The sequence below is a fragment of the Phodopus roborovskii genome, unplaced genomic scaffold (genome assembly GCF_943737965.1).
Source record: "Phodopus roborovskii unplaced genomic scaffold, PHOROB, whole genome shotgun sequence".
NCBI lineage: Eukaryota > Metazoa > Chordata > Mammalia > Rodentia > Cricetidae > Phodopus > Phodopus roborovskii.
Genome location: NW_026126546.1, coordinates 11,519,252 through 11,534,691, shown reverse-complemented (window position 1 = coordinate 11,534,691; position 15,440 = coordinate 11,519,252). Strand labels below are relative to the sequence as shown.

At 46.7% G+C, this 15,440-nt stretch overlaps 1 protein-coding gene across 2 annotated transcripts in view; it reads right to left on the bottom strand.

Moving 5' to 3' along the window:
* Window positions 1-2,745: 2,745 nt before the first annotated feature.
* Thoc5 (THO complex subunit 5) overlaps window positions 2,746-15,440 on the bottom strand; it is a 32,470-nt gene continuing 19,775 nt past the window's right edge. For both annotated transcript variants that reach the window (XM_051200190.1, XM_051200191.1), the window contains 10 exons: window positions 15,281-15,380; window positions 14,583-14,691; window positions 12,150-12,251; window positions 11,447-11,543; window positions 10,814-10,928; window positions 9,488-9,591; window positions 9,286-9,373; window positions 6,425-6,540; window positions 5,507-5,697; window positions 2,746-2,937 (listed from right to left, as the gene is read on the bottom strand). In XM_051200190.1, coding sequence (XP_051056147.1) covers window positions 2,874-2,937; window positions 5,507-5,697; window positions 6,425-6,540; window positions 9,286-9,373; window positions 9,488-9,591; window positions 10,814-10,928; window positions 11,447-11,543; window positions 12,150-12,251; window positions 14,583-14,691; window positions 15,281-15,380 — 1,086 coding nt within the window. In that variant the 3' untranslated portion in view covers window positions 2,746-2,873. The remainder of the gene's footprint in view (window positions 2,938-5,506; window positions 5,698-6,424; window positions 6,541-9,285; window positions 9,374-9,487; window positions 9,592-10,813; window positions 10,929-11,446; window positions 11,544-12,149; window positions 12,252-14,582; window positions 14,692-15,280; window positions 15,381-15,440) is intronic.

Sequence of the window (15,440 nt, the reverse complement as noted above, 5' to 3'; positions counted from 1 at the left end):
AGACATGAACAGTATTGTTGAAATGTCTCACAGCCCAGCTGTAGCCTACAGCTACTGAGTAAGACTTTTTAGATGTGAACAGATCTGAGTTTAAACCTGGGGCAGAGCTCCACAGACATAGGAACATGGACAGTTATTCCATCCTGAGCCAGTTTTCTCTGTTATAAAAATGGAGGAAGGGGCCGGGCAGTGGTGCATTTCCTTAATTCCAGCACTTGGGAGGCAGAAAGCAGGCAGATCTTTGTGAGTTCAAGGCCAGCCTAGTCTACAGAGCTTAGTTCCAGGACATCTAGGACTATTACACAGAGAAACCCTATCTCGAAAGACAAAAAAAAAAAAAAAAAAAAAAAAAAAAAAAAAAAGGGAGGAAGGAGGGACAGCAGCTTGAGTAAGCCATGAGGAACAAGCTAGTAAGCAGCACCCCTCCACGGCCTTACTTCAACTCTTGCCTTCAAGTTCCAGCCCTGTTTGAGTTCCTGTACTGGCTACCTTCAATGATGTGCACTGATGTGAAATTCTAAGTTAAATAAAAATAAACCCTTTTCTCCCCAACTTGCTTTTGGTCATGGTGAGTCACCACAGCAACAGGAACCCTAACTAAGGCAGATGAGCTGAGGGGTGCCGCTCAGTGGTACTTGCCTAATAAGCACGATGCCCTGTGTTATTCGATCCCTGGCACTACAATAAAGAAAAGGCAAGGAACATGAATGGGGCTTCCTGGTGCAGGGAAAGTGCTGGCTGGGGCTGCAGCTTGGGGTGTGCCCCAGCTCAGAAACTGCAAAGACTATTGTAGCTGAGAGGTTCTTCCCATCTATACACTATAGATATGGATGACTCCACTAAGACCAAGAGATTCCTTTGCTCTGCCTGCTCTTGGGGCAGGCTGTACCTAGCAAACACTGAGCTTCCTTTGCTCTGCCTGCTCTTGGGGCAGGCTGTACCTAGCAAACACTGAGCTTCCTTTGCTCTGCCTGCTCTTGGGGCAGGCTGTACCTAGCAAACACTGATTCCTTTGCTCTGCCTGCTCTTAGGAGGCTGTAACTAGCAAACACTGAGCTTCCTTTGCTCTGCCTGCTCTTGGGGCAGACTGTAACTAGCAAACACTCCCCAGCACTCACCCGCAGTCTTTGCAACAGTCCCTGCTTCTTTCTAGAGGTGAGTTTTTGTGCTGAGTCAATTTGGCCATCTTCCAGACAAGACCAAAAGAGGTGGCTGCAATGCAGGGGCCATCAAAGGACTAATTTTAGGCCCTATTTTAATCTTATTCAGCACAGGCAGTGAGATAGAGGCCTGAAAGCAGCCAGACCCAGAATATGCCAGGAGGGACTAACTCCCAGGCAAAGGCAACTAGGTCAGGAAAAGAAGCACCCAGATGCTCAAGCTACCTAAGACAGCAGAGAAGGAGCTGCCTAGAAAAACTGGCTCTCCTGTGTTCCATCTCACCAAGAAAAATGAGGGATGAGAAGGGACAAAAAAGTACAATGCCTTCAAAGAAAGGTGAGGGCAAAATGCATTTGGGGAACTCATTTAAAATATACTTCCTTGGCCCATCTTTGGTCTCTTGGGAAAATGCTTTTTGGTCAGCTTGTAGACAGGTAAGTCCTCTGTAGTTTGAGAGCCTCTGTCAGAGAGTGTCTTCCTCTGGTAGTCAGAGGGAAAAGTCTGTGTGGGGTGGAGAAGTGTTGAGTGGTGCTAGACATTTAAGGCTACCCTAAGGTACCAATCTCCTCTTGCTGGAATGAGGAACCTTGGCAGGTTTTGGAGTCTCCCAGTGTGTCTTAAAAATTTATCTTTAAGTGTGTGTAGGGTGGTGGTGGTGTGTGCATAGGTATCAGTGCCTGTGGAGGCCAGACACAGTGGATTCCCCTGAAGCTAGAGGTACAGGTGGTTGTAAGCCGCCTGACATGGATGCGGGAGTCAAGGGTCACTGGGAACCTTTGCCTGTCTCCACGTCTGAAGTCCTGAAGTAAAGAGATAATCAAGTCACTGTCATAAAAATCCTCCAGGGTTACCTGGTCTCACTCTCCTATCCATAGGTGCTAATTATGCCTAACTTTGCTTAATTTCTGAGCACGGATATGCTTGTGCATGTCCAGGGTAGTGTGGCCAAAGACTGGCCTCAGTCTTGCTATGACAGGGTATTGTCACTCACTGGTCAGTAGATCTGCATAAGACTCTCCAACACTGGTCTCACTGACCATAAAAATCAAAATATTTAGAATTATTCTCTGTGATGTCTATCTGCTTTCTATTTAAGGCTGTTGTAATGTTAGGCATTTAAAACATCCAACTGCCAAGTATTAGGTCATCAAGGGACAAAAACAGGTCTAGCAGAAAGAGTGAGGGTTGAGAAACAAACTGCTGACTTTGGTTTTTCCTATAACTTCCTGATAAGTAGAGATCTAGGATAATAAGCATTGAGATACTTTGTCCCTAAAAAACTAAGCAAGGTAGATGTGGACAAACAGGCGACACCTCTCTAGAACCAATACCCCTCAGCCACCTTTAAAAAGCTCATTCAAGCTGGAGGATGGTGGTGGTGGTACACACATTTAATCCCAGTGCTCGGGAGGCATCTCTGAGTTCGATGCCAGCTTGGTCTACAAAGCAAGTTCCAGGGCAGCCAGGGCTACACATAGAAACCCTATTTTGAAAAACAAAACAAAAAAATCCAGAAATAGTCCTTATGCTGCCTTGGTCCCACCAGCTCTTCCAGACAGCCCAAGTAGGTACAAACAAAGGCTATGTGGTCAGGTAACATTTTAATCAGCTGGTGTCTTTGGAAAATATGAAGAACTACACGTGTCCAGAGCAAAGAGCAGAGACACAGGACCCAGGGTTGGGCGTTGGAGAATGACAGGTAGAGAGGGACATCACCGGTGGCTGAAGAATCCTTGAGGATGGTTATATTTAAATGGCTTCATCCTACTTGGACCCCTAGAGAAACAAGAAAAGAGAACTGTTAATAATGTGCCTTCTGAACTGATAAAACAAATTACAGCTTACTCACAAGAGAACGCCATGGAGCTGTCATGGGGGAAGATGTCAGAATTGCATGGTTCAGGCACAGGGCACAGTGAGAAAAATCAGATCACAATGGTGAAGGTGTGATATCATTTTTGTAAAAGTGCCTCTATATACTTGCAAATGTGTGACCCTGGAAGATTCCTCAATGCAGCAGACATTTTGGGGACAGTACATGAACATTCTCATTTTTTGGATCACTGTTTACAACTTTATCATCAAACACTAGATTGCTATAATTGAAAAAATGAAGAGAACATTTAAAGTTGAAGACACAAGCAAAGGAGGCAAAATTTTGCACAATAGTATATGGCCAGGAAGTAACTGACACAAAAACCAGAGGTCTGATACCAAAGCCTATTTGTTCCAGGAAGACTGAGTCACAGCCGGGCAGAGCAAGACCTATGTTCAAACTTCCAGCCTGTGAAGATTTAGCAGGAAGGTAGGTCCTCAGACAAAGAGTCACAGCTCCACAAAGACAAACATCTACAAAAAGGACGTCTTCCTTCTCCATGTTTGTCTATGATTGACATCCAAACAACAGCTACACTCTGGGACTTGGTCTACGAGGGTAAGGATGGGTACAGGATAGTTGTTCTTGTCAGCTTACACACGTCAGAGTCAAATGGGAAGAAGTAAGCTGAGTGAGCAAGTGGTAAGCAGCATCCCTCCATGGTCTCTGCTTCAGTTCTCTTCAGTTCTCTGTCTTCTCTTTGGGAAGGACTACAACTGAAGTGAACCATTTCCTCCCCAGCTTGCTTTTGGCCACATGTTTATCACAACAGAAAAGTAACTAGGGGAATGTGAGTTAGCAGTGGGGAGTGGAAAGCGATGAGGAAAGTTTTAATTCTTCACCAGGGACTGAAGGTTATTAAACCCTCTTTTCTTCAGTGGCAGAGGGCTTATCCAGCCTGCATTGTGCTGGCATGTAACATTCTCCATCTCAATTTAATCTTTCCATCAATTCTTGTAGTATGTACTGCTTGAAGGATAAGGTCAGAGACACTTATCTCATATGTGGGAGCTAGGACCCATCCATGGCATTATAAGCCTCCAACCAGAGGGTACACCTAGGCAGAGGGGCCAGGTCTCAGGCCAAGCTGCAGGTCTACTACTGCTCACACCAGCCAGCATCCTGCACTTGTAGTCGGCTGGACTCTCGGTCAAGACCTTGCATCCCCATCCATCAATTATGTTATCACCTCCCAGAGCACTAGCAGAGCTCAACACTTCAGGAAATGAGTCTTCTGAACCATTTAAGAGAAAATAAGCACAGGCTGTGTGGGGCTTCCATCCTGCAAATGTGCTAGAGTAGGCAGAGAGGTGGGAAGAGCTTAGATCTCACACAGACCCACTGGAGGGAACAAGCCTCAGACTGGCATTTGGTGCTCAGCTCTGCTTCCTTGTAGCTCCTTTGGGCAGTGGAGGGGCCAGACCCGAAAGAAGAGGCTGGATACTTCTCGAATGTCAGAACTGTCTATTCAAGAACATGACTGAGAGCAAGGTGAGAACTCTTTTGTTCTATCTGTTCTATAGCCAAAGGAACTCATAGCAATGCTCCTGCCTCCAGTTTCCAAGTACTAAGATTTTAAGCATGAGCCATAATATCAGGCCTGATAAGGAATTATAGTCCAAACACTCCCACCTTCCTCACTCCCTTGCCCAAGAGAGAAGGGAGATCTAAAAGTAATCTCTAGAATTTTGAAATAATAATAATAATAATAATAATAATAATAATAATAAAACATTAGGGAACAAACAGAAAGAAAACCCCAACAACCAAGAAAATAGAAAACCAGCTTGAGATACTGCAAGCCCAGACACTCTAAACAGCACGTTGCTCAGACCTGCTAACATACTCTGAGGCCCTAACTTGGAGCAGGAATCGTCTGGAAACTTCACACAAATGATCTGAGTCACCCTTAGCCCCATGGAAGGTTTTCCTCCTCCTCTTCAGGCCTAGGCGCAGGGCTCAGCAGAACAGACTGCTCTGTCTCTGTCTTTAGTGTGCTCACCTCCCAGCCTTCTAGAAGTGGTTTTGTTTTGTTGTTTTCTCTATGCTACCTGGCTGTCCACTGTTTTTTCTCACTGAGGGAAGAGCACTCAAAGATGCCAGCAAGCTCATTAGGACTATGGGGCGCTGTGTGAGTGCTCACTTGGGTATCAAAAGTAAACAGGCCCTGCTGTTTCCACAGAAAACACTGAAAGTTCAGCCAAAACTTTTTCCCATGGCCTGGTGCAATTCCCTTGGTTTGTTGGCCTTCTCTAGGGGGAAACTAAGAACAGGTGAGCCAGACGCAGAGAAGTCTCAGGAAGGAGCAAACAAGTTCTTCCTGGAGATATGGCAGGACAATTTTCTGCTATGAATGAAGACAGGTGCCCTCTGTGCCAGGCCCTGTCCAATGAGACCCAGTCTTTGGGAGAACTCTGATCTTTGTTCACGTCCTCATGAGGAGTTGCTAGAGACCAGCCCTCTACTCACCTAAAAAGCCGCAGGCACATCTTCTCCTGGGGAAACTCCTTGGGACCCTCTACACTGTCATCATGGCTCTCTGTCTCCAGGTAGACATCAAGCAGCACACACAGCCTCTGCAGCTGGTTGGTCAAGAGCTGGTGGCTGGGCCGAGGGCCACATAGTTCCTTATAGCACACGTTGACCTCACTCTCCATAGCCTGTGTGGGTGGGGAGCCAGCACATCAGCATTTCCCTCCCAAGTATGGCTAGGCACACTGGCCAGGCTTTTACCTCATAGCTGTACCTGAGGACACCACAAGACCTACACTTGGCACCTCAGTGCATGTGTGGGAGCAAGCATGCACACGCTGGTCTATGTGAGGACCCTAACCTCCGACCCACGCAGGTATGACAAAACCTCCCCCTCCCCAACATGAGGCTGAGGAATGGCAATGCCTTCCCTTCCGATCCAAGTGGATGTTGACAGTGTGTTCAGAAAATGTCAACTATAACTTTATACCCCTTGGATATTTATGGCCAGGCTCCCTACAGAGCCTGCTCCTACTGGGATTATCTAAACCTGCCTCCTTGGTCCATCTGTGTACCATGACCCTGCTTCCATGTTCAACGCTATGTAATAAACATGCTGGGTTTAGGGGTGGACTAAGATTTCTCCAACTGAGACCACTGGATTCCAGCTTTCTCGGCCTTTTGTGTGTCTGTCTTTTCTCCCTCACTGCCCTCAGTGAGGTCCAAGGAGGCTGTACCCAGTCAACAATGCTATTTGGTGACTAAAAACAGCTGTGGGCCTCAGGGAAGTTAAGGGGTTAGCACATTCTATAACTCCTGTAAGTTACAGAGGCCCATGGCCTCACTAGGTGCAGCCATGGGCACTACCCCTTTCTAGGGGCTCTCTGTCCCTCCCAGCACACGTGAGGGCCTTACCCGAATATTGTCATCATTGCTGTTGGTTTTCTCCCCTTTCCAGTTTAGACAAAGTCGGAAAATGGGTGGGATGGAAGAGTAGCCAGGGTTCAATACCACAGCAGCCTGAAGTTTAGCTGGGAACAGAGGAAAGGGAGAAAAATCAGTGATCACCCAGCTTCCCATGGTGGTCTCCACACTGTACCAAAGCCAACACAAATGTCTCCTATTAATTTATGTACTGCCAAGTATACTGGTACTAACTGTTTTAGAATCTAAGTAGAACTACCAGGTTGCTGAGTATAAGATATAGTAACTTTGCTTCCTCCAAAATCTGGTCTACTTCAAGAAGTGTCACTAAAATTTTTAACACAGTGTGTGTGTGTGTGTGTGTGTTTGGGGGGGGTTGGTTGTTTGCCTCCAGGTATCTTTGCACCAACATGTATACAGTGCCTTACAAAGCCTGAAGAAGGCAATGCATCCTGGGACTGGAGTTACAGATGGTTGTGAGCTGCCATGTAGGTGCTGGAGACTGAACTCAGGTCCTTGGGATGAGCAGCCAGTGCTCTTAACCACTGATCCATCTCTCCAGCAACCCCCACCCCTCTTTAAGGAATTTGTTATTGCTGTTGTACATGAACTGGCATTTTGGAACCCATCCCCTATGGTAAGATGCCTTGCTCAGCTTTGATACAGGGGGAGGGGCTTGGTCCTGTCTCAAACTTGGTATGCCAGTCAACTGTGTTGACGCCCCAAGGAAAGCCTGGCCCCCTCTGAGGAGTAGGGGGGTGGGAGAAGGGGAGAGAGGAGGAACTGGGGTTGGTATGTAAAAGGAAAAATAAATTTTTAGAAAAAAAAAAAAAAGAATTCGTTGTTGCTATTGAGAGTCTCACATAGCCCAGCCTAGCCTCAAATTCAACATTTAACCAAGAATGACTCTGAACTCTTGATCCTCTTGCTTCTGATTCCCAACTAGGACTGGTGGCAAATATTCCCAGCTTCCCAAATCCAATTTATATATGAGGAAAATGACGCTCTGACAGAAACTTCCCTATCATAAAACAGATACAAAAGCACAAGACTGAGTAGAACCAGAACTATCTGCCATCAAATCTGCATTCATAATCCCAAAAATATATCTCCATATATTAATTTCCCAGGTGACACTTTTGACCCCTGTTGTTGTTGTTAAGGTTAACTTGGGTACTGTGTGTATGTGTTTGAGTGCAGGAGCATGCCACAGGGTGCATGTGGCCGGAAGACTGTTTCTCAGAGGCCACTTCTCTCATTCTACTTTGTTTTGAGGCAGGAGCTCTCCTTCCACAGCTATGCTACTTATTGGGTCTTCCAGAAAATTCTCCCATCTCTGGGGTTACAGCTGCACACCACTCCATTCAGCTTTTTTATGTAGGTTCCAGGAATTGAGTTCAGGTAATTAGGCTTTAACTCACTGAGCCCCTTTTCTGGCTCCCAGACATCTTTTGATTGGCACTTCTGAAAGGATTACGGTATTTCTCATGAGACTCTGGTTAGTGCCCAAAGGTGTTACTCCAGCTTCTTCTTTTACCACGTGATTTCTTCCATACATCTCTGTATTTTCCACCACCCATGAAGCCCTTCACTAGAGAGTCATTAGGTCATCTTGGATTCTTAGCCTTCAAATATTTGAGCTACCTCAGGCATGGTGACCCGTGAGTGCAATCCCAGTACTCTGGAGGCTAAGAAAGAAGATCAGGAGTTCAAGGCTAGCCTGCACTACATAATGGGTTTTCTGACCAGCTTGAGCTAATTTCATGAACAAAAATAAAACAATGAGGTAGTGCAAAATTTTCACCCCAGCACTCTAGAGGTAGATGGATCTCTGTGAGTTCTAGACCAGCTAGGTCTACATCTCAGTGCGCTCCAGAGAAGCTAAAGCCACACAGTGAGAATCTTTCTCAAGAAGACAAAACATACAAGCAGGCAGCGAGATAGCTCAGTAGGTAAAGGTGGCTGTTCCTAAGCCTGGAGTCCATAAGGTTAAAGGAAAGAACTGAACTGACTCCTCTGATAACGTGGAGTGTGTGTGTGTGTGTGTGTGTGTGTGTGTGTGTGTGTGTTGCTTAGACCCGAGTGCACACACACATGCACTAAATAAATGTAACAAAAATTGTTAACAAGTATACTCACCAGTGTATGAGTAAATAAGATCTCCTTTATAACTTTTCCAGCTTAGGTGATTTAATTTTGTTTTACTTATCTTATTTCTCTTTTTATGATACTGGGGAATAAATATAAGGCCTCAAGTATGCTAAGCAAGTGTTTTATCTCTGAACTATATCCCCAGCCCAAGAATTTTACATCATTCAAAATACTGACTAATACAGGACCACAGACTCCTCAGCTCAGGAGTCCCAGCTGTGCGGATGGGGGTTGGGACGAGTGAGCAGTGCCAGCTACTGAGGCTGGGGTGGGATAATAGCCTAATCACCCAAGCACGGCATCTTCAGGGCTCCAGTGGAAGGCCCAGCATGGTCAGGTGTCATTAGAGGGAGGGAGGTCCTGCTACCCAATCTTTACAATCAGTAACAGCTCTGCCCTTCTGCATATGAGGTAGAATTGAGGTAGGCTGCTACAGGGAACTAAAACAAAAAACAAGACCAAGCTGAAGTGAGATCAAACTTGTGATCTGGCCAGGACTGACTCAGCTCTACGATGGGATGAGCCCATCACCATAGTGACTATGTGAGGATTCAACATGACACGGTGTGTGCCCGTTTTGCAGAACAAGTCCTCACTGTAAGGGTGGTTCCCTGGCCACCCGTGTTTGTAAATCTCTATGGAGGAGTCTAGGACCTTTTGCTTCTTTCAGGAAACCCCCAGGCATGCGTGCAATCACCTACCTGTCCCCCTTTCAATAAGCGCCAGGTAGTAGAGATTGGTGTCCCCGGCCAGTCCAGCCTCTACTATGTCCTTAGTGAAATGCAGCTCCTAGAACAAGAACCAGGGTGAGCTGCTACTCCCCTAAAGCCTCTGCCCTGATGGCAGAGGGTGGGGACAGGAGCTGATGGGTGACATGGTCACAGGGGCTGCAGATCTACCTACCATGTAATCTTCATGGGCAATTATCACCCACTTTACCAGACGAGACACAACCTTGGCAGGGAAGAGGTACTGGCAGTCACTGGTAACTGGCACAATGCCATGTTCTAAAAGAGAGCAAGGCAGGAGGCATTGCATGTAGAAATCAGGTACCACAGCTGGGGATCAGAATCTGCCTGTGGCTTGCTAGAGGGCTACCATGACCTTGACACTTGTCCATATACCTGGTTATTCAAGAAGTACCTGCTCATCAATGCCAGGAATAGCCCACTTCATGCAGGGCTATGTGCCTGCGGTCAGACCCAGAGCCTGCTTTCATAGGTGCTTTATCCTTAATGCAGACAATGTCTAGCAAAACAAATCCCTGTAGCCATAACTGGCATCAGTGTCTCTGCAGCAGGAACTGTTAATTAGATCAAATAGCTGAGAGGGCTGTGTTTTCTCGGCTGACCTTGACAGAAAAACCAACTGCAGTGTTCTGTGTCAGTTCCCTGCTGGTGTTTCAGCGAACAAATATGCCAGCACAGGGAACACTGTCTGGACGACAGCCATCCAACCTTGCTAATACTGGCAATGCTGAGTGGAGAGCAAGGCCTGAGAGATAGATAGGTGATGTTGTCCTGGAGATCAGTGTCTGCATGAAACCAAACAACTGGCCTGGAGGTGGGGAGAAGAGGGGTCTTGTCTCCAGTTGGGTCCTGGAAATTCAGTGCCTAGCTTGACAGTGACTCTAATACCCCAAATCTGACTCCTTCCAAAACCACCCTACAAATGTCTTGTAAATACCCAACGAGTTTTTACTGAATGAACGGAAAGAAGCCATGTGGCTACTCCCTAGGTCAGTGACTCATCATAATCAGCACTAGCTGAGTAGGTCTTAGGGAAAGGATAATGGGGTGGCCCCTGTATAGCTACAATCAGTGGGCTGAATGCGAGCTCAGGAAATACAAGGGTCCTGTTGTCCTCCCTTCAGGCTGAATGGGTACCAGCATGAATTAGAGCCTCATTAATACCTGCCAAGTACATATATGAGTCTGCGAGGCATGGACCTAGGATAAGCCGCCTTGACGAACCTGTGAACTAGTGCCAGTGATTATGTGTCCTCTGGGAGGACTGGCGTAGAACTGCTGACTCTGAGGGAGCTCAGACTTCTGCCTGAATGGGCCTGCAGCTCTCCCTACCGGCCCTACCATCCACTGCTCAGTAAGGCCAGGAACACAGGTCTCTTTGATCTACAGTCAGGACTTACAAGGTAGGAAGGAAAGGAGGTGGCTTTCATTCCTATGTTGATCAAGTGGCTGTCAGCCCCTAGTTCCTGCCCCAGCTTACCCAGAGATGCGAACTGTTTGTGGAGAGCCAGGCGAGACTGTACCCTGGTCTTCAGCAGTTTCATGGTGGTCTCCATGTGGCTGGCACTCTGTGAGTGGTCTGCTATCACAGATTGCTAATAGTGAAGGACAATGAAGGGTACACATGAGAGCTCCCCTTTCCTTCCCTCAGGGACCTCTCCATCTCTCTTGGACTAGCCAGACTGCACGGTCATGTGGCAAGGTGGGTGCTGTTTGGGAATGGCAGTGTTGACCCACTGGCAAGAACACAAGATACCGGGGCTTTGACCAGCTCCTGAAAAAGGCAGGCTTCTATGGTCCCTGGTTCTTGAGATTTTAACCCATTCTCATTTGTAGCAGCAAAAGCTGTTCCTGGGCTATACCTGCGACAAGACCAAGTTATCTTTGGTTTATAAGGCTACCAAGCTCACAGGGAAGGCCAAGTCATTTCAATTCGTGAAGACGAGGTAGGGTATTTTGGTGCCCTGAGTAGATGGAGGTCAGATCACAGCCGCAAAGGGAGATACTCTGCTAGATCTAAACCCTATGAGGCTATCAGGGGCCTTTCTGGAATCTGTCCAGGAAAAGGAGAGGTACAGCTCCTCAGCCAAGGAGGCAGGGCCACAATACACACCTGGGGCTGCTCTTTAGGGAAGTGGAGGCCACCCAGCTTCTGTACCCACAAGTAGGGGTGACCTAACTCAAGTACATAGTCTCTCAAAGTCAGGATGCTGCAGAAAAGACAGAATAAAATAATTTTGTGAGTTGGGAATGCAGCTGAGGAGCAGAGCCCTTACACAGACCCTAGGCTCACTGCCTGGCCCCAACACAGTCCTCCTATATACACTGGGGCATCCCCCCAGGGCCCCCAAAACAGGCCAATCTCAGTCCCACAAGCTGAAGCTCCTTAACTGCATAAAATCTCTACCTAGAACTTCATCTCCAATAGTCACTCTTTTTGCCTTAAAACCTCTGCCTCATAAAGCAAATCTCAAAAAGGCAGTCACTGACCTCTTCACTGTTCTACCCACTCATAAAATACCTTTCAAATCTTGAATATTCAAGGGAATTAAAATGCCACTTGCTTTATTGCTGATACTGCTTTGTTATTGTTGTTTGCAGTACTAGGGATCTAAGCCACCACACCACTACTGAGCCACATCCCTAACCCTCATGTCCCTATATTCCCCAAGTTTTCATCTTTCCATGACGTCCCCTCCTTTTATAAAAGAAAAGGAAGATGTCCCCTCCAGCTCCAAGGCCTCTGGTCCTAACAGGTCTCCATCTTGGCCTGAACTACCAGATATAGGCACAGAATAATGCAAAGCTTTACTCACCCAACTTTATCAAACTGATACTGATTGGCTGGGTTTGGCGTTTTCTTTCCATGATCTCCAGGATACAAGCAGCTCAGGACCGAGTCAGGAGATAGCAAGTCTCTACAGAAGAAAAGACCACAGTGAGAACGCCAGCCAACATGGTGCCTCAAAATGGACCTGGGCATTTGGGAGTGGCAATGTGCCACTAAGCTCTTAATATGTCAACTACCATCTTTTTGTCTTTGTTTGTTTTTGAAATCAAGCTATCTCTGTGTGGCCCTGGCTGTCCTGAAACTCCCTCTGTAGACCAGGCTGACCTGGAACTGAGAGGTTCGTCTGTCTCTGCCTCCCCAGTGCAGGGACTAAAGGTGTACGCCACCACACCTGGTTCTACCACCATCTTTCACTGACTGCTTCCTGTGCTTCAAGCCAGTGGACTCACACAACATTGTGAAACAGAAAGGATTATCATCCCATTTCTCAAGGTATAAACTCAAGGCTTCCAAAGGTAGGACATTGAAGCTCATGATGCTAATAAGTACAGAGGCCAAAGTTCATCCTATCTGATCAGAAAGATAGCATTTTTTCTTTATTTTGTGTTCATGCATGTGTACTGTGGCACATAGAAGATGTCACTGTTGTGAGACATTTGATTACACTGTGTAAAGATGTGTCACTGTGATTGGTTTAGTAAAAAGCTAACTAGGCAATAGCTAGGCAGGAGGTATAGCAGGAACTTCTGGACAGAGAACTCTAGAAAGAAGAAGGGTAGAGTCGCCAGCCAGATGCAGAGAGAGCAAGACATGAAAGAGAAGTAAAAGCCACCAGTCACAGGGTAACATGTAGATGAATAGAAATGAGCTAATTTAGGTTATAAGAGGTAGTGGGATAAACCTAAGCTACAGGCCAAGCTTTTATAATTAAAAAGAAGTCTCTCTCTTTTTTTTTTTTTTTTTTTTGTGAGCTGGTGGCCCAAAGAAAAATCCATCTACAAGCCACTTCTTGTCTTCTGTCTTATTGAGGTGGGTCCTTCCTGCTTCTGCCATGCACAGTGTACTCCAGGCAAGCTGGGCTGTGAGCTTCTAGCTAATCTTCCTGCCCCAAACTCCCAACTTTCTGGGAGAACAGGTGCAGTCATATCTAGCTTTTTGTAGGAGTTCTAGGAACTGAACTCAGGTCATCAGACTTGCATACCAAGTGCTTTTACTGATAAGCCATCTTCCTGGTTTGTTCTGCTTTGCTCCATTTTACAAACAATCCCTCCAGAATTATACAGTGGGCCTGAGAAGGTGACTCAGTTGGTAAAGTGATCACTGCACAACCATGATAGCCTGAGTTCAGTGTCCGCCATCACATAAAAAAAAAAATCAGGTACATCCGACACCTACAATTGCTGAGGAGGCAGACACACAAGGATCTTATCTTACTATGTATCCTAGCCTGGAACTCACTAACTGCCCAGAACCCCACTACCTTGAATTCAAGAAGCAGCAGGATCTCCATGAGTTGGGAGCCAGTGTGGTCTACATAGCAAGTTCCAGACAGACTAGCAAGGACTACACAGTGACACCCCTCTAAAAAGAGTATCCTAGAACTGATCAGAGAACTAAAGAACCTGCTGAGATGTGGAACGAAGCTCTGGATTCCCTCTGCTGGAAACATGGTCGACTGCACCCAGCATGCCCCCAGGTAGCTCAACACTACCCCTCAAAGGCTGCAGGGGCCTGAAGAGAGTGTAGACCTAATTGCAGGAGACTCCTCCCATCTGGAAGAAGGAGAAGGGGTAGGAAGAGCTCTGCTCCATTAGGCACCAGGCCTGTGCCTTTCCGTTTTGTCTCCAGCTGACAGCAGGACCAGGCCAGGTAGGGCCAGGCTAGGGAAGTAATCCTCTAAGGGTGGGCTAGTTTACTTCAGGTTCTTTCTGTTCTCTGTTCTTCCTACTCTGGACTGCATGCAGAACAGGACTGCCATGGTCAGGGGCTTCCTGGGGATGCTGCCGCTGCCTGTTTATGGTCCTCTACTTACCACCAAGGTAAGGACAAACCTGGGGACTGAACTCAACTGGGAAACTAAAATCCTTGACACCTTGGGAAAGAAATGGGAAAAGAAGGGCCAAAACTTGTCCATTGGTTTATGTCTCCCATACCTCTTTCATGCAACTCCATGTATTTTACTGGCTACAAAAGCCAATGGCTCTGCCCTACACAGCAAAATATGCTGTGTAGTAAGAGGGCTTCACAAATGTTAATCAGAGACCACTTCTAAATCTCAGTGATGTGCCAGGACTCCCATGCCGTGAGGATACAATAACAGGTCAACATGGCAAAGGCCCCTCTCATAGTCAGGGGGAGGGTTGGAGGACAGGGGCTCTGCTTCCTCCACCACCACCACCACCACCACCACCACCACCCCTTGCTCCACCATGCCCGGTCCCCAGTGCCTTCCCCCTACCCTGCACTGATGGGGGTGATCAGTTCGACGGCAGTTGTCACTTTGGCTTTCACTGTCATGATGTTGAGGTTCATGAGATAGTAGAAAGTCAGATGAAGCACACTGTTGTCTGGAGAGGCAGGGAGATAAGAGATCATTTATGAACCAACATATCAGAAGCCAGGCGTGATGGTGCATATATTTAATTCCAGCTCTTAGAAGGCAGAGGAAGAGGATCTCTAAGTTCAAGGCCACCTGGTCTATAGAGCAAGTTCTTGGACAGGCAGGGCTACATAGTGAAGCAGACCCCCATCCCTGGCATGTCTCACAAGGATAAAAAAAGAAAAAAAGACTCCATGTAAAATGAAAAATGGTCAGTGAGACAGCTCAGGGAGTAAAAGCACTTGCTACCTGATAATTTCTGCTCAATTTCTGAGACTCACATGGTAGAAAGAATCAATTCCTACATGTTCTCTGACTTCCAAGTGCTTGCTGCAGTGGTAGGTGCATGCAACACACACACACACACACACACACACACACACACACACACACACACACACAGGAACATACGCGTGATAAAAACATGGTAAAATTTTTAAAAGAGGAAAAATAGACAAAGGAGATTGAAGTATTATAGGCAAAGCTTACTAAACTCTTTGCACCAACAACTGGCTAAGCTCTTAGGAACTATGGGAATTAAATGAGTACAGTCAGACCTTTGCACTTCAGATCAAGCAAGACAGACAGTGGGTGCCTTTTCAGCATCTCTTTGCGCTTGTCATCCAACTGAACCCCAAGTGTGGGTCGACGCCGTTTCTGGACAAAAGAAATACCTAAGCATGAGTTATATGAATCTCCCGTTTGCATGTCTGCTTC